We start from the raw sequence: 19,667 nt of genomic DNA, 5'->3' as shown, positions 1-19,667 counted from the left end.
GGAATGCATGGTTATGAATACTTGCAATGAAGAAATGTCATCTAGCATATATGACAAGGAAGAAAGAAACCTAGCATTTAAAGGGATTCACACTCTTTTCACCAAACAATTGACCCCCCACCAACCCTAACTCAGTTCCCCTCAAATTTGAGATTATCTTTAGGCAGGCAGCACCGTGGAACCAAACCCCCTTTCTGCCCTCTCGTTGAGACACATGGCACACTATACATAGCAACCCCAAACCCACATGAGCGAATCCTATATTTGATGTTGCTACATACTGCCTCCGCGGGTCTAGTTTCTCTCCTTTCTTGTTAGGCAAGCTTGGAACGAGATTCTGCCCGCCCAACCTGACACCATTCACTACTGCCTACCCGGTTCTAGTTATTTACTTAGCTTCTTCCCTCCCTTGTTCCTCATCTAATTTTATGGTTAGCTTGAATGCCATAGAGGAGGACCAAGAGCTTCTCTTAAGAAGCATGGTGTGTCGAGAGCAATGTCTTTGTGAAGAAACTCGAAGATGAAAGAAAGGATGGAATAAGGAAGGGCCATGGGGAGGCCTGTCTGAGGAGGAAGCCGGGCGGTGACGGTCGGGAGAGTTGAGGAGGGCCGACACGTGATCATTCCTGGCACTCAAGGCTAGCAAGTGAGCAGGTTTTAGAGGGACTCGATCGGACGCTGGTGGAGATTAGATCTCTACGGACTTGCGAGTTTGACAAAAACTGTAAAAGCATGGAATCACAAACAATTCACGCATTTGTACAAAGGAGGAGAACAAGTATTCTAACACAGGCCAACGGTCTTGGCGATTTCGTCGGCTCCTGGAACAGTTTCACATGCTTCCCACGGAGCCGACCTTGTGCAGTTGCTTACGAAATCGCTTGTTTGAAGATTTTTAAGCATTCTTTTCAAAACCCCAGGGTTGGGCACGAACTGTGAGCACACGCAACAAAACTCAGAGCCACAGCTAAAGACAACGACTCAAGAGGGAGTTATACCACCGCCCACGACTGTCAACAAGAAAAGCAGAATGATTGGCATCTGTAGACAACCTTATCTTGACCACGCATGCTCATCAACGTTTCCAAAGCGACAGAAAAGGAACAACGTGTTGCCGAGAGAGGTTTGAGTATATTCTTGAGCCCTTTCTTGCTTGGTGGCTACAAGCTCATGTTACGCACAGCAAGAAATTTTCAACTAGCTAATCCTCGATGACGATTGATTGAATATCCTCTTGCTGGTCTTCTTGCTCTCTTATGAGCTTCTTGCCCGCTTGACAAAAATCGACCACAATTTGTGCTCTCGGAAAGAGCCAATCACAGAAGCGAAAATATGACAATGAGGCTGAGGGCGATGCCTGACCACAGGCTACAGCTTCAAAACCAGACTGATCATCTCTTGGACATGTGGACGTGTGAAGAAGAGAAAACAGAAGCCGATGAACACGAGGAAGACGCAAAGGAAAACTCAGAAAAAAACTCTGGATTCTGCAAACGTTCAAATAGGAAGAGAGAACAACCTAGTGTGTCAGGAGTACATACGACCTCCACTGTAGATGCAAATCCTTATCATTGCTATAGCCCCTAGCGGGGCAGTGCTAATAAAGTCAACAGGTAGGCACTAGAATGCTCGTGGAATTTTAGGCAGAGAGAGAGAGAGAGAGAGGCTATTTGACCTATAGCAGCCAAGGGATAAGTTCACAAAAAGTTGAAAGGCTTGTGGATATCTTTGAGCGTATTTAGAATGCAGATTCTTGTATCTTTGACTTGCAATTGCTAGAGCTATGAGGACTCCAGCATGAAACAAGTATATCCAAAACTGTATCATATTCGCTTAAGAAAATGAAACGCAGCAACTAATCAGCAGAAAAATGAAATATTTTCTCCCCGTTATCTTCAACTCGGTTCTAATTCCTCACCTCAGTTCCACTCAATACTTCTGATTTGACTACAACCAGCAGGTTTTTTGAGAATGACTCCACAACTTTTGAAAGAAACGCTTGTTCAACTAGCAGACAACTGATCATTGAAAACCAGAAGTATTCAAGTTAAAGCAAAAGGTGAAAGGTAAAACCTGTAAAATTTGTCCATATTGGACATCTGGAGTGCATTATTTTGGGCTCCTGCTGCATGTACACACAGTATTTATGACGAACATCGAAAAGAACTTCCACTTCTGTGGCCGATTCACAAATTTTAATTTACAAGTTTTGGCTCGGATAGAGTGGATGATGCAACCAATAAGATCCAACGTTGGCTCGGAAGACAGGTACATCCAAACCACAGATTATGATATCCGTATCATCTACACAAATAAAACACATCCTCTATGGTACCACATCCCATACATACCTATCTTATTCAGGTTGTGCAGAGGACATCTCCTCTTCTACTTTTGAAAACTTAAAAGCAGCCAAATGATCATCACCTGAAAACATAAGGAAGTTAGCATCATGCATTCCTTCTAGAAACAAGATCATCATCCAAAGCAGAGCCAGTTTACATTAGAACATGGAAATATGACACTAGTAATATGACACTAGTAAGACAGACACCAGCCAAATATTGATACTACACATCAATCAGATCTACTTGCAAACAGCAGACAATCACTTGTATCCATGTTGCCAGTTGCCTTACAGTAAATACACACTCAGGCTGAACATTACAAGAGCCTTCGTCATGCCTTGCCTGGACAGCACCATGCATATGGGGTTCTCTTATTACTTGGCTATCCAAACTTTTATCTGATATGAAAGACAAGCTCAACAGGAATAATTCAGAAGAGTACCGAAGTAATCAAATGAGCTAGCAACTGACCCACAAAGCAGGAAATGGATTCCTGCTAAGGGCAAGCCGCAAGCAAGCTATATACAAGACAGGGCCAGGACCTAGGGACATAGATCAGTCCAAGACACAAGCCCAAGAGTTTTGAACCTGAGACTTTGGATTCCTTGCATGCCCTTCCCACTCTAGAGGGGCATGCAGCGTGCGAAACCCCGCCCCCCCTTCCCCGCCAACCCTTCAGTCCTGTAGAGACACTCACGCAACCGAGCCAGATCAGCCGTCACAGCATCCTTTTTTGGATGAGCCAGCTCAATCACCCGGGGAGTTCCCTTTGTTAGAAAACAGAGGTGGAGGTTGCTTGCCACAGCCAACACTCCTCGCCAGTGGAAGATAATGTAAAGCGCATGCGAGAAACCACACAGTGCCAATTTTCAAATCACACTTCTTTCCTTAATGTGTACGACTGCATACAGATAGTGTAAGAAATCCTAGATTTACTATATTTAGAACTGTGCTAAGGAACAGAAAGGAGACTGAGATAGCAGAGAGCAAGGAATAATTATATTGCTTGAATGTCTGTAGGGTGGATGTGATTGTCATCCATACAATTGGGCCTCTCTTATATAGAGAGTGAAGAGTCACACATGAAAAGGTGTGTACTCCAAAGGGTATGTGCATGAAGAGGTGTGTACCCCTTGTGAAGGGTGTGACCCTTGATGAGAGGGTACATTACAATAGGAATGTCTCTTCATTAGAATGTCTCTTGTGAAGGGTTGTGCCTCATTAGGAAGTGTCCCGTCGAAAGGGCAAGTGTCCCGTCGAAAGGTCATACCCTTCCACAAGTGTCCATTCATTAAACCATCCATAAGTCTAGAAAGAGAAAGGAATACGTCACAGATCGTGACATCCCCTCCCACTCAAAAGAAGACCCTGGTGGAGATAATGAACTGATGTAGAAAATATCATGGTAGATTCTGAAAATACTGTTGTAAAAGATCAGGGTACTGCTGTAAGTCTTCATCAGACTGCCAAGTAGCGTCGGAGTCATCCAGATCTCGCCAAAGAACAAGGAAATCCGTAATAAGTCGATGTCGAGTCTCTCGCTGTCGATGGTCCAGAATACGCTCAGGAATAAGGAGAACATAATATAAAGAAAATACTTGGAGACAAATAAAACAATACTGAAGACAATCAATGGCTGAAGAAGATATATATATCACAAACGGAACTTAGTACAAGTGAAGAGAAGCTCTGGAGGAAACAAACTTCAGTCCTGACAACTTAGTGGACTTCTGCACTAGCTCCACAAGTTGGAACTGAACCAAATCTGAGACAGCAAACTGATGCAGGGGTTGCTGCAGATTTGGAATAGAAAGAACAGAATCTGGAGCGGAAGTTGGAGGTAGATCTGGAGCAGAAGTTGAGGACAGATCTTGGAGCAGAAGTTGGGACAGATCTGAATCTAAACGAAGGCAGATCTGGAGCAGAAATTGGAGCTGATCTGATGCAGAAAGGAGAGCAGAACTGAAGCAGAAAGGAACGCTGTTCTGGAGTAGAAAAGAGGGCAGATCTGGAGCTGAAAAAGGGGACAGATCTGGAGCAGAAAGGAGGACAGATCTGAGCAGAAAGGAGGGGCAGATCTGGGGCAGAAAAGAGGGCAAATCTGGAGCAGAAAAGAGGGCAGCAGAGGAGGCAGCCAGGAGGCAGAAGTTGAGGCAGCAGAGGAGGCAGCCAGGAGGCAGAAGTGGCTCAGGGTGTGCAGGAACCTCTGGAGCTGGAGGAGAGATGATGTCTGAATACCTAGCCCCCCCCCCTTTAAATAGGAAGGGGCTGTAAGTCGGTCAACCAGCAGGTTGACCGACCTGGTCAGATTTGACCGACCAGGTCAATCTGGTCGGCCAGATCTGGTCAGACCAGAAAAAAAACATTTTTTAAATAATTTTTATTTTGTTTCTCCTCTGCACCGGGGCTTTTGACATTTCTTTGGTTGTGGTTTTTGCCTCCGATTCGGGGTTTCTTTGACAGAATTTGGAGAGGCACCAGTGGTGTTTGTACCTGTTTATCTGGTCCTGGAGAATTGGAGATTGCCTGGCTTAACACATAATCGTCTTCGATTTCTGGGACATAATCACCTGCAGGAGGAACTGCTTCATCGCCTGGAATGTACGTCTTTAGCCAAGAAATATGAAATGTTGGATGGATTTTACCCCATGATGGTGACTTTAAAGAGTGATGGTCTGTTTTGACCACAGAGTCGGCACCCATGAGATAATGTTTCCAAGAGCGATAAGCATGTACAACAGCAAGAAACTCCTTATCATAGACTGGATATCGGGTTTGGATATCAGAATGTTTATGGCTGTCAAAAGCAATAACTCTGCCTTCTTGCATCAAGACTGCTCCTGTAGCGATGTCGGAAGCGTCGGTCATGACCTCAAATGGAAGATTTGGGTCAGCAATAGCCATAACTGGTGTGGTAGTGAGTGCTTGCTTGAGTTGTTGGAAACTATACTCTGTTTCGGGAAGCCACTGAAAAATTGCTGTGCTTTTCAATAATTCGGACATAGGAGCTGCGATTTCGAAAACTGATAGACCTTTGTATGGTAGAAGTTTGCCAATCCGAGAAAAGAGCGGACATCATGAACATTCTTAGGAGTAGGCCAGTTTCGGATTACCTCAACCTTCTTGGGATCCACAGAGATACCTTGAGCTGAAATAACATGTCCCAAATATTCAAGTTGGGTCTTGAAGAACTCACTCTTCTCAATGTTGATGTAGAGAGAATTTGCGCAGAGAACTTCAAAAACTTGGTGAAGATGTTGTTTATGCTCAAGTAGGGATCTGCTGAAAACGAGGATGTCATCGAGGTAAACGATGACGAACTTATCGAGGAAAGGCCTGAAGATGTCGTTCATTAATGTCATGAATGTGGCCGGGGCATTGTTTAACCCAAAAGGCATGACCAAACATTCATAGTGTCCATACTTTGTTCGAAAAGCTGTCTTGTATTCATCACCTTCTCGTATGCGTATTTGATGATAACCTGAACGAAGATCAATCTTGGAGAAGTGTGTTGCATGTAGCAGTTGATCGAAAAGGTCATCAATGCGAGGCAATGGATACTTGTTTTTTATAGTGAGCTTGTTGAGGGCTCGGTAGTCGATGCAGAGGCGCATGGACTTGTTCTTTTTTTCCACAAGTAGTACAGGAGATCCGAAAGGGCTGCGACTGAACCGAATGTGACCTTTGTCGAGTAGCTCGGTGACCTGTCTTTGGATTTCTTCATTTTGAGTGTGAGAAACCCGATAAGGAGGTTTCGACGGTGGATTACTGCCGGGAATAAGTTCGATTGGGTGATCCACTGGTCGTCGAGGTGGCAACTGCTTTGGCAATTCCTGTGGAAAAAGGTCCAGGTAAGGCTGGAAAAAAGGTTGGTTGAGGTATTCAGGAGGATCCTTTGTTGGTGTCTCCTCTACTGCCGTAACCAACAGAAGTGAAGTCTTTACTTGGCGTTTACGAACCCACTTCTTTACTTGTAGGGCAGAGGCAACTGGGGTTGAAGGAGAGTCCCTAGAACTAGTTAGCTCAATAAGTTTTCCCTGGTGGACAAACTGGATAGTATGGCTGCGAAAATTGATTGATGGATCATAGTTGTAGAGCCATTGTTGTCCGAGTATGACATCGTACCAAGAAAGAGGCATAATGTCGAAGTTCAACTTGTCCGTATAATGTTGGATGCGAAAAGACAAGTTTTTGATCCTGGTGTTGCACAAGAAAGTTGTTCCATTTGCGAGTTCAATCTGATAGTCCATGAGCCTAGGACTGGTGGTCAACCGAAGTTTTTCGACCACAGAACTGGCTAGGAAATAATGAGAACAGCCACTGTCGATGAGGATGGTAACCGTTGTTCCACGAATCGATCCTTGAACACAAAGTACTTGAGTGGCCAGGGAAGGTTCGGGGTTGCTGGCAAGGCTCAGGTGGATGGTATTCGCCATTCGAACAGCTTTGCCTTTCTTGTCTTGTGCTGAGGTAGCATCTTCTTTTGGGGAAGTGCTAGGTTCCATATTAGAATTTTGCTTTGGTCGCTTGGGACAATCGAACCATCTATGGTCGCCTGTACAGATGGTACAAAGTCCTTTTGTGTTGGAGCTGTTCTTCTTGTCAGTGACCGCACCTTTATGTTGGGGATGTCGGTAATGACTTTGTGAAGAAGAAGAAACACGATCCTTGGGGGAGTGCTTCTGTTGGAATCCAGTAAATGATTTCTGAGGCTTCTGGGGATCTTGAGACTGTCGCTGACCTTGATTACCGAAGTTTTTTCGAAACCTGGTGTTATCTTGAGGGTGAGCACCTTTGGCCATAGGAGAGTTCTGTGTGCGATTAGCACTCTGCTTCCCTGTGTTTAGGAAATCTGTAATGCGCTCTGCGTAAGCAATAGCGCCATCTGTGGTGGTAATATTTGCTTTAAGAACATCAATGCGTAACGAGGGATTTAGGCCTGAGATGAAAGCATGAAGGCGATCATCCTCAGTTAAACCATCAATCTCTAGCACCAATGTGGTGAACTGAGAGATATAGGAAGACAGGGAACCCGTTTGCTCCAACTGTCGAAGTTTTGATCGTGCTTGGAAGTCCGCATTGGCAGGTACAAACTGCTTACGGAGCACGTGTTCAAAACGTTCCCATGTTAACACACTTTTTCCGTCCTTTAAGCGTCTTTGCCACCATAGAAATGCTGTATCCTTTAGGAGGGAGGCTGCCAAGGCGATCTTTTTGCCTTCCGTGAGGTCAACAGTGTCAAAATACATGCGCATTTTAGCGAGCCATTGGTCAACAGTTCGGCGATTACGTTGACCAGTGTAGGCTTCCGGAAGTTTGACGTCAAGTCGTTTTGTTTTGGAAGCTTGAAGTAATCGGTAGAGAGTACGCAGTTCAGTGTTTTCTACCTCTGGTGGGAAAGAGTCCGCATCGTCGTCGAGTTGCGTCACGTCGTCCTCTGTATGTGCTGGACTTCGAGAATCTTGAAGTTGTTGAACTTTTTGAACCAAGTCGGAGATGCTGTCCTGAAGCTAAGATATTTGAAGTTGCAATAGGGATTCACTTTGGACGTTGCCTTCAGGGGTCTTTTTGGGACTTGATTCTTTAATCTCTGGAGAGGCTTCACGCGAGCGGTGCGACATGTCGGAAATCCCTGTGAGAAAAGCGCGAACTTGCGCTCTAGTTTGTACCATCCCTGAAAGAGGATTCGGGCTTCTCCCTGAGCTCTCTTACATCACTTATTTTACATGGCCAAAAACCCATGATTATCTTTCACCGTTATGTGCTCTCTCTATCTCTCTCTTACATAATTTATTTTACCATATGATGGATTAACGAGAGATTCATGCTAGATGACAACGGATATGCACGTCAAAGCGTGTTTTGCAAATTACTTTTTTAGTTTACTAGAACTACCACCATTTGGCCCCCAACTCCTTGGAAATAAAAAGGCATGCTACTAGATTATTTGGAGGGGGATTTGAATTCTTAAAGATATGTTGTATTGCATGCTCTTTCTTATGTCTTTCTTTTCACATAGCATGTGCATTAAAATAATATAAGGGCACATAGACAATCGATGAAAAAGCATGCTACTAGATTATTTGGAGGGGGATTTGAATTTTTAAAGATCTGTTGTATTGCATGCTCTTTCTTATGTCTTTCTTTTCAAATAGCATGTGCATTAAAATACTGAAAGGGCACATAGACTGGAGATTCTGAAAAAGGTGTTATTGCTCGTGATAAGACAGGGGTAGGTAGCAGAGTCCACGGATCTGAAAAAGGGTAAGGAGCTGCTGTCGGAAGAGGAGGATATCCAGGAGAGGGAGTGCCTTCAGAATGTAAATACTGACGTGGAGAAGGTACAACCTGTAGAGGAGGATATCTGGGAGCTGAAGGAGGTGGAGAGTACCCTGGGGATGCCGAAGGTGAAGGGTAAAACTCTCTCCAAAAATAAACAGCAAACTCCTGAGGAATATCGTGTTCCGGATATCTTCGTGTCTCGTGGAACACAACCTGTACTGTGCTGAGGAAATAATGTAACTGAGGTGCCTCACGCAGAAGGTAGAGGATGTGATCCAAGTCACTTGGAGGGCACGTGACACAGAAGACCCAAGATGCAAAGGCTCCAAAATGGGCTGGCTGTGCAATTTGAACACGATATTGTGTAGTAGCAGGTGCCTGAGGTGTCCTTGAATGGCCGGGTGAATTACCAGGGGTTTCCATGCTTTAATGTGGATTCTTTCATTTGCTGTAATTTGTTAAAGAGAATCCGTAAAAAGCAGATTGGAAAGACTCCACTTGGCAATACTTTAATCTGCCAAGTGATTGCATAGAAGAAGGCTGCAAATCGTTGTCCGGAGGTCCATGTTGCAGTGCTCGAGGCTTGTCTGGTCCGGGCTGTCAACGGGCTGTCTTCATCACGAGAATAGTTGCAACTGGTGCTGAAATGGCAGGGTGAAAATGGCGAAACAAGGAGAGGGCAGCAAGCTGTCAGGAAAAGGCAGGTATCCAGGGCTGCAAATAGCGAGGGGGGCTGTCAGCGAAAATGGTGAGGTAAGGGCTGGGAGTAACCAGGGCTGGCAGCATGCATGGCGAAACAGGGTCTTGGCAGCGCAGGGCTGTAGCGGGATCGCGAATGCAGGGCTGGCTATGAGCAGGGGGTACGGCTGGCTGTACGGCTGGCTTGCGCAGGCTGTACGGCAGGGCAGCGAAAAGTCGTACAGGTTGTACAGAATCACTGCGCAGGAAGGTACGGAAGAGATGGCGCAGGGCTGTACGGCTGGTTGCGCACGGATTTGCTCAAGATCCGTACGGTGCAGGGCTGGTGTTGCGCAGGGCTGGTGCCAGGGATTCCGTACGGTGCAGGCTGGCTGCGCAGGAAAGTACGGAAAGATGGCGCAGGAGGGTACGGAAGTCCGTACAGTTTTTTTTTTTGTTGAAAGAGAGGCTGCGACTTTTTGCTTTGGCTGCCTAAAGGGTTATTTGCCCCAAAAATTTAAATGGGGGTTTAGTTTAACCCTAGGTAGCTAGGGTAAACCTAGGGGTAGGGGATAGGTTTAATTTTTTCCCTTTTTTACCCCTCTAGGTACCCTTTTGTAGGTGTACTTGGGGCCTAGGAGGTGTGCCTATTCGAAGGGGTGTGACCCTTGGAATAGGTGCACCTATTCATGAAGGGATATGTCCTTTTTGTTAAAAAGGGGTGTGACCCTGCATGAATAGGTATGTCCCACGATGGGGTATGTCCCATGAGTGAGGAGTCGAGACTTGTCACCAAAAGGTGTGTCCCATGGTGGAAAAGGTGTGTCCCTTGGTTTTGGGACAGCCCAAGCACCTGAAAGGACACGATTTTGGTCGTGTCCATTCACATCAACTTGTGATGTGAGGGAGATGGAGAGGCCAGGATGACTTTAGGCCGGGTAGGCGTTTAAAAATTTTACGCTCATCCTCTCCATCTCTTCCATGCACAATGTGCACGGGTGTCCTTCTGGCGGCAAAGGATGTATCAGATCAGCGCTAGAAGGTGGGGGGCATTTCCTACAGGCAGGAGCGGATTTTGCTCTGATACCACTGTAAGAAATCCTAGATTTACTATATTTAGAACTGTGCTAAGGAATAGAAAGGAGACTGAGATAGCAGAGAGCAAGGAATAATTATATTGCTTGAATGTCTGTAGGGTGGATGTGATTGTCATCCATACAATTGGGCCTCTCTTATATAGAGAGTGAAGAGTCACACATGAAAAGGTGTGTACTCCAAAGGGTATGTGCATGAAGAGGTGTGTACCCCTTGTGAAGGGTGTGACCCTTGATGAGAGGGTACATTACAATAGGAATGTCTCTTCATTAGAATGTCTCTTGTGAAGGGTTGTGCCTCATTAGGAAGTGTCCCGTCGAAAGGGCAAGTGTCCCGTCGAAAGGTCATACCCTTCCACAAGTGTCCATTCATTAAACCATCCATAAGTCTAGAAAGAGAAAGGAATACGTCACAGATCGTGACAGATAGAGAAAGAAAGAAAGAAAGAAAGTTTATTAAAGTCTACGAAAGACCGATGGGTCTATGAGACTGATAAAAACCTGATATAAACAAGCAGAAGGGTGGAGCTACTAAACCAGCATCATCACCCATGCTGAATGCTAAGTCATAAAATACATAGTCATATAGCATCAGTGGTGTCATCAATATCATCTTCATAAGTACAATGTGACCTCATGATGGTGTAGATGTCAAGGGGGACGAGAGAGAGAGAGAGACGCACAAGACAGAGTAGAAACAGTATATGTATTGTCCCCAAGACAGACAAAAACCATGTACAAAAGGTGTACAGTGTGCCACCATCTAGCAGCAGGGTGTTACCTAGATATGGACCCGTGTGACTCTGAGACTGTTCTCTGCACCTTCAAACACTCAGCCTTTGTGCTATCCTAGAGCTTCAGTGGGCTGCATAGTGATGCCCCATAAACACACCTTCTTGCTACTCCGATGGACAACCTATGGTAAGGCAATGTTTGCTGCTTGATCCTTGACCTCCTTGCTGCTTCCGTCTGCAGCCAATGGTGAGGCACAGGTCTCCCTTGATTCTTGCCCTCCTTGCTGCTGTGTAGGCAGCCCAATCTGAGGACCTTCTGTAGGTGTTCTAGACCTCCCTGCTGCTGTGTAGGGAGCCCAATGTGAGGCACCAAAGACCTTATAGACTGCATATGGAATGCGCCCCCCCCCCCCCCCCCCCGGGACCGACTCAGTGCTGCAGACAAAAGTCTGCCATTTTGCTGCACCCTGCTGCCTTGTCGCTGCTCTGCTTCAGGCGCCTGTCTGATGCTGGTTTCTTCCCTACCCTCACCTGTCTGACAGCTTGAAAATGTGCCTGTTTTCAGCACAGGTCTGCAGCACTGTCTGCAGTCTTCTTTTGGCCCTGACAGCCCCACAATCATGTCCGCTACTGCGAGCTCAGTCGCCGTCTTCTGACAGCTCTTCATGCTGTCCATGCTTCCCACATGGCAGCTTGCTTGCTGCCCATGTGGCCGCCCTGCATATTCCTTCAGATTTGCCCCTGTGGCAGTCCCTCTCTGCCCACGTGACATGTCCTCTGTGCTGTGTGTTGGTCCTCATTTGGGACTCACAGGTGGGGAGGTGACCCAGATAACCTTAACACCATGTCTCACTAACTGACCATGGGACAAAGCCCACACGTCGATGCAGGTGTTCCATTAAGGAGAAGCACTCCGAAACAAGTCGGAGACTCGATCATAGGTCTTTCAACCCACAACTCCTGCTGCTCCAGGTCCCGTCCAGTGCAAGCAAACCATCCTAGTATACATTGTACAATCTAGATAGTACCAAAGGTCAATGGCACCACCATCCTCAATCACGAACCCGCAAGTGTTCTCAAGCAATCTTGGCACAATATTATCCAGATGTCCCCCTCAGCATCTAAGGACAGCCAAGCACCATGATTGCAAAGCCTGTTTCAACCCGTCTTCACTGTGGCTATATCCGCAACCAAGTCCTTCTCCTGAACAACGAGATCCTAGTGGCTGATACACATGAATCTCCAAATCCGAGTGTCTCAACTTAGTAATCCTCCAGTAACAATGTGAGTACTCTTTTGACTTCTAGATGTCCCTGTCTCCATATGAAGGCTTCACCATGTTCTCCTTCCAGCAACCTGCAGCCGAGCTTTGAAGAATCACCAAGACTTTCCCCTCTGCATACCAGGGGAAGGCTTTCACCCTCCTGTCTCTCAACACCTGAGAAACACAAAGCAAAGACTTTGCCCATAGCATGCTACTAAAGTCTGAATGTACTCACAAAGGATATACATACCAATGAATCCACCCATTTGTGTGCTTTCTTTGAAAACAAGCCGAGTACCTCATGGAAGCACCCATAGCATTCCTATGTAAACCTGAAGTGCCATCTTCAGTGTCCCTACATCCATCTGACTCTGATCCTTGAGTCCTTGAAGTCCTCTCAAAGACACCTCCCTCATGCAAGTGATATCAGCTTTGTTCCAAGAACAATTTGAGCAAACATTGCTGTCCTTCACCTTCACAAAGGTTTTTGGTCCCTCTAACTCGTTAGACCATCTCTTCAGCATATAAACTGGAACACTGATAGAAATTGCAGCATGCAATTAACTTTCCCACCCAGGAGATAGAACTAAAGACGCAATACTGCCTGTCCGAAACACTCACTTCTATTCAACGCACTGAGAAGAAAGGCAGACGAGACAAAAGGCGATGTATTAGCTGCTTAAAGATCAGACCCACTTGCCTCAACCCTATGGGGTTTGTTGGCTACAAAGAACTTGACACAGTGACAACTATGGACCCTATGAACAGCTGCTCTACAAGACTACTGGCAGAAGGAAGACTCCATGAAATTGACTCTCATCATACTGCTTAATTTGCTCACGAGCTGACCCATGGTGAAAAGGGCTCAAAAGACCGTCTTTCCCCACCTTTGTAGGAACCTCTCATCATGAGTTGGTTTGAGGAACAATCTCGAATCTGCACCTGAGCCAATCACAACACCAAACCATGCAATGCCATGCATCTCCAAAATCAAGTTCCACTGCACCACCTGATCAAAAAGCATTCACAACCTTCGTCATAGGTGAACCACTCATGAAGAAATTTAGCCGCCTTCCAAAGGTTTTCCATCTCGACCTTCCAGCACTTGTAAATCCTCCTTAGCGCTCTAATACCATGTTAGAAAAAAAGGTGGAGGTTGCTTGCTACAGCCAACGGTCCTTGCAGAGAAAGATAATGTAAAGCATATGTCTAGAAACCACACAGTGCCAATTTTCAAATCACACTTCTTTCCTTACATGTACAAGTGTCCACGCACATGCACACACACACACACACAGAGATGCAGACAGTAATTGAATAATGCTCACGAAAGAAAGAAAGAAAGAAAATTTATTAAAAGTTTTTGGAAGACCAAAGGGTCTATGAGACTTAAAGAAACCTAGTACAATGATTCGAGGGGTGAAGCCGCTATGCAGGCATCAATACCCATGATGAGTACAAAAAAGAAAAAAATCCCATAGTCATGATCATAACATCAGTACATCACTTTACTGGTATCAGTACATAGAGAGGAAAGCTCTCCGAGGCGAGGCATCAATCCGAAGGGGGTCGCTGTGTGAGGCTGCTATGGTAGCATAAAGCCAGTGATGGAGCACTAGCGCTTGTCGACGTGCGTGGCCACCTTTGGTCTCTTGGCCTGCGGCGGTGAACAAGCGCCACTATCGCGCATGTGGGTCGTGTCTCCAATCTAGTGAGCATAGAGGAAAGGTCCCCAGTATGATCTGCCTCCGTCCACTAGCTGTCATGTCTCTAGCTCGGGTCCGCATGTCCATCGCCTCCGTGAGTCTTGCTGATTGGTGCTATCTGGCTGGAAGAACTTAGTGATGATGCTCTGAGGGGAGTCTAACTGGGTACCGTGATCATGCCTACGTGTTTGGAGCAAAGACTCCCTGTGTCGGACGGCCTCATGAATGAAGGCTGCCAAGCATCTCTGGTCTAGGTAGGAGACGAGATTGGATAGGGGTCTGAATTCATCCCCGAGGTAGTGATAATGACCTCTGATCTCGTAGTACACCAGGCATTTGAGAGCGAAGTGCTCCTTTGATTCGATCTCCTAGTGATCGCCTAGAGTGCAGGTGCAACCCTCTCTAAGTATCCCCTCCGCTCAACCACTCTCAATACGTATGCAACGTGATGAAACACGCAAGCCTCAAGGAGTCGGGGAGGTGGATCCATGTACATCCTAGCAGATCGTTAAAGCCCTCAACTAACATCCGTAGGCAGTGGTCTCTATAGAAGCTGAGCTCGACAAGGAACTCCAATAATGCCAACCAGGTCCTATATGTGTGTAATTGTAAGAGATCGTCTCGCGTGACCTAGCTCAACTCGTGATATGTTAGCTGGATGGAGGGAGTCTCGACGTTGTACTAGAAGGGAGGTAACATGTCTGTAGCTCTCAAACCATCTGCATGTGTGTGCATACCAACACCTCTGGTCACCCTCTCCCACCAGCGCCATCGATGAGGACAAGGCCAACCAAGGAAGCCTAGGTCACTTTGTGCTACAAGAGCCATACTGTCTAATGCGGTAGAGGCACATGATAACCTAAACCGCCACATCAAGCTATAGTGGGGATGCTACGAATTCAACCAGGACTATCGATGTGGCACTGAGGGCTTACTGTGAGTCATCCGTGAAAGCATGAGAACTTAAAGCCTCTCAATTCGAGCCCACTCTGTCTCTGAGGGGTCTGGCCCCCAATAAGGGCTATACATACCTGCTAGACAACTCAGAGTCAAAGAGAAGGGTTTTGGTCTGGGGGTCCTGAAAGTGAGAGTGGCCAATTCTTGCTTAGTCTCACCTATCGCGCTTGTTGCATCGTGAAGAACGGGCCGGATAAAAGGAACCCAAGTAAATGTAGAATGCAACCACTTCCACCGGCAGCCCTCCTAGTGTGAAATGCTCTCTGCATGGCTGCCCACAATGTATTAAAGATCTTGACCTTGGTTTTACAAAGGATCACCTTCAGATCATGTGTCTCACAAAAGGTATGAAGAGCATCCAAGTCTCGCTAGAGACCCTCTCTTGAGGAAGAGAGTAAGACGTCATCTACATATAGGAGAATCTGGGGCAAGGATCATACCAGGGAACAACCAGCCCCTCCTAGGGCCCCAGTAAAGGTCTCAAGCTCATCTATAGAGGCCGAGCAAGGTTGGTGATAACAGACAACCTTGTTTGCCCCCAATGGTGCTCATGATCTCCTCTGTCCACCCTACACCAGTCCGAACCCGACCTGAGACTCTCTCAAAAATGCCCAGCTGACCTCATGGTCATACCCCAACTCATGTAAATGTTTGATGAGTTGGTCCCTCCGCACTGTGTCAGACACCTTGCAGAAATCCACAAAGCAGCAGTAGACCCTCTGTCTCCATGCCCTGGCCTCCTCAATAAACCCCCTAAGAGTAAGTGTATAATCCATGGCCCTGTGATCTATCCGGAAAACTGCCTGCTCTAGAACCCCGAAGCTCTACAACCAAGCTAACCTCTGTGTCAAGTACAGATACATAGATCCTGGACATGACATGTCCAATCATAATGGTCCTGTAGTTTTCCAGGCTGTTATGGGATCCCCAGCCTTGTGTACGGGGCTGATGGTGTTAAGGGTCCAAGTGTGGGAAGCATGTGCACACTGCTTTGTAGAAAAGCTTCACTAAGAAAAAGTAATACGTAGTCCCAAAGATGAACCAAGACCATGTACAAAAATTGTGCACGTTGTGCCACCATCTAGCAGCAGGGTGATGTGTATTTATGGAACCTTTTTACTCCAATCTGTTCTCCTACCTCCTCGTGGCACCTTCAAGCCTGTGTGCTCTCCTAGCACTTCAGTGGGCTGCGTGGTGATGCCCCTCAAACATGCTGCTCCGATGGACAGCCTATTGTAAGGCAGTGTTTGCTGCTTGATCCTTGACCTCCTTGCCAGTGGTGAGGCACAAGTCTCCCTTGATTCCTAACCTCCTTGCTGCTGTGTAGGCAGCCCAATCTGAGGACCTTCTGTAGGTGTTCCAGACCTCCCTGCTGCTGTGTGGGCAGCCCAATGTGGGGCATCAAAGATCCTGTAGACTGAGTATGAAATGCCCCTCCCTGGACCCTTTAAATAGGGCTGGAGCCCCCTAGAAACCAACGACCAAGTTTGCAGACTGACCTGCCTCAAAAGTGCAGACAAATGTCTTCCCATTTGCTGCATTCTGCTGCCTTGTGGCAGCTCTGCTCCGGGACCTATCTGCTGCAGCTTTCTGCCCTGCCCCGACCTGTCTGACAGCTCCAAAATGTGCCTGTTTGCTGTGGAGGTCTGTAGCTTTCGGCACGATGTTTGTCCTATTGTTCTCAGATGCTAGAAGAATGCAAGGGTGAAGATCCTCTAGATAGACAGAGAGGGAGGCTTCATTGCAGAGGCAATACATTAAGCACAGCTGTATTGTAAAACCACTAAAGAAGTGTCAAACACACCATGATCTTTGCAGCATTGTAGCAGATATGGATTTGCCTATATGTGCTCACACTTGGTACGAGATTGGAGAGGACTCAGGGCTTCAACTTTCAAGTTCTTCTTTCCAAATTGCAATAGTACTAAGTTTGATAATTGTATAAACCTGGATTAACGTTTTCTATTCCAAAACTAGAGGGCACTCATTCACTGAAAACTCCATCCTTATACATACCTAATGAATCCAGGAACATTCCCAAACTCATCCTCTAAAATCCAGGAACATTCACTGAAAACTTCGTCCTTATATGTAGCTGTTGCTTAACAAAATAATACTACTAATTTACATTTTATATGAGGAAGTTACAAGCTTGAAATGGTCTGCTCAATGCAATACAAAGGAAAGACAATTCAGTCAGCACTCTACTGCAGATCAGCTTTTGACAACTCTTGAGGCAGAGGGCAAAATTGTTGCGGAAGTGAAATGCTGCCAGAATACTCGTCACTCACCAAAAGTAACTCGGCTTCCAGGAGGGACAGGTGTAACACTTCCAGGCCTGATCTGTCGATCATTTATAAATGTCCCATTAGTGCTGTCCAAATCTGTCACGTAAAGCGTCCCACTTTTCTTCTCTAGTCGAGCATGAAGTCCTGAAACTGTTAAGCCAAAATAACATATAAAACCATCAAAGTCGCACATACCACAATCTGTATCAAAGCATAAGCTCCTAGACAGATTTATTGATCCAAGCCTACAAAATTAGCTCTAACACGGCACCTGGTACACAATATAGCTGATAATATTTTATTATCGCCTTTAAAATCCACGCCAAAGCACATAGATTCCAATTTTGAAGATACCTGTGGCAACTGGAATGACAATATCAGCTTTCTCAGGCACCCGACCGACTGTAGCTGCATCCTGAAATAATTGCGAAAGATTAAAAACAATTGCGATAGATTAGAGACACTACGATAGAATGTCTTCAAAAAGCTTGCTCTTCCGCTTACAGTAGACAATTCAAAGGCTCCTGGTAATGGGACGGCCTCATCAAGGTGGCTGCAGTCTCCATCACCTGTAGGAAATGCAGACTCGAATAAGGTAAATTAAGGTAGCATTCCAACACAGACACACTGTTCAAGCAGAAACAGCAGCATGGTAACTGAGCGGCCAAAGACCCACATGGCACAGACTTGTTCCGTGCGCATTTCACCTTAGTATTCTCTCTAACACAGAACGCTTCATCTTGTGTCACTGAAGGAGCTCACCGATGGGTTGAAGAAGCCACTTCACTGTTTTAACAGAGGACTCCGCTGCAAACACCTGGAAACTTGCACGCGTACTGCCACGACCCCCAAGCGCGTGTTGCCCCCAGAGTGGCTTTCTGAGATGATTGACAGAACGCGGCCGACATGGAAGAGCAGCCGTCAACCCAAACGAGGACTGCAAGCGAGAGCCCGAAGTCGAAATTCCCAAGCCCAGAGGAGGGGCGGATGCAGCAAGGGTGTGCATGGCTACCCAATAAAGAAGACCCAAATTCTCTCTCTCTCTCTCTCTGTCTCTCGCTCAACAAACGGTAGAACTCAAATTCGTAGATGCTCGAGATCGAGGACAGAGAAATAACAGCTCGATCACACTCGGGGGTCTCCCCTTCTCTCGACAAAACAGCAGAGCTCAAATTCGTAGAATGCTCGAGATCAAGGACAGAGAAACAACAGCTCGATCACGCTCAGGTCTCTCAAACGAAGTGGCCAGCGCTGTGATGCAAGGACAGAGCAACAACAGCTCGAACACGCTCAGGTCTCTCAAACAAAGTATTCCGATCGATTGACGACGAGAGAGGACTCTGACACAGTGGCAAAATAGGCGAATTTTGTACGAGAGAGCTCAGGTGGCAGCAATCTATTGGCTCACATCCCTTTGAGATAAATCCTCACAGAATGCCAAGTGTTGGAAACCTTAATTCGTGTAGTTTGTGAAGGTTTTAAAATTCATCTTCAAGATAAGGATATGGGAATATTCTGCCACACACCTCTCATTGCCAACTTACAAAGAGATGAGTTGTTACATGAGGGACTATCACATATGTAGTAATAGAAGTCTCTCACTTGCTTCTAGTTGAGTTGAAATCTCACCTACAAAAAGAAAGAGCTCTCAAATAAAGAAGATGAGTTGTTAAATGAGGAACATGATGTAGTAATAGAAGTGTACATCTAAAACATTAAGTGCCATTGGCCTTCATGTATGCTCAAGAATATATTTAGGGAAGGAAAAGATAATGGAATGGTTTAGAAATAGCATTGTGAGAGAGGTCAAACACAAACCATGGTAGAAGTCATCTTTAAGTGATAGAGCAAGGTAAAATACTTGATCTTGAATCACTAGATAGAAGATTATGCTTAGTTTACACCCAAAAGAATCCCTCATACTTTTTATTTTGAAAAGTAATGCGGGTGCTTCAAAAGTTGCATGAAGTAGGAGTGAGGAAATATTGCTCCACCATAAGAGTCTAATGGACCAATGCCCCTTCATGGGCTATTTCTTCAACCATGTCATATGTGTTTAAACAGTTTTTAAAAGTAGATGCCCTTTAATTTCAATAAATTTCATTAAGTAAGCCACAATTCACCATGAGAGTTAAAGTGGCTAAGATGAAAAGGGTAACGTGCAAGAATGGGGGTACACAATCGAGAAATCATGAAATTTGTAGTGAAATTAGAAGAAAAAACATATTACAGAATAAAGCAAAAGGAATCACAATGAGCTTATGCATAAGGATTTATGGACACTTTATATAGAACGATATAGAGTATTCCATACTT

At 45.8% G+C, this 19,667-nt stretch overlaps 1 protein-coding gene across 1 annotated transcript; it reads right to left on the bottom strand.

Annotated features, from left to right (window-relative positions):
• Positions 1–2,060: 2,060 nt before the first annotated feature.
• On the bottom strand, positions 2,061–18,800 carry LOC147900235 (SMAD/FHA domain-containing protein). Its single transcript, XM_087377046.1, has 5 exons — positions 18,114–18,800; positions 17,856–17,920; positions 17,706–17,766; positions 17,355–17,501; positions 2,061–2,427 (listed from the first exon to the last, which is right to left on the bottom strand). Exons 1-5 carry the CDS (start codon positions 18,355–18,357, stop codon positions 2,357–2,359), a joined length of 588 nt encoding a protein of 195 aa, XP_087233172.1. The 5' UTR covers positions 18,358–18,800; the 3' UTR covers positions 2,061–2,356.
• Between the last annotated feature and the right edge of the window lie 867 nt (positions 18,801–19,667).

The sequence above is a fragment of the Dipteris shenzhenensis genome, chromosome 7 (genome assembly GCF_047967505.1).
Source record: "Dipteris shenzhenensis isolate YYH24624 ecotype China chromosome 7, Dip_SZ_1.0, whole genome shotgun sequence".
Classification (NCBI taxonomy): domain Eukaryota; kingdom Viridiplantae; phylum Streptophyta; class Polypodiopsida; order Gleicheniales; family Dipteridaceae; genus Dipteris; species Dipteris shenzhenensis.
Note: the sequence above shows the minus strand (reverse complement) of the source record. Positions and strands in the feature narration are given on the sequence as shown.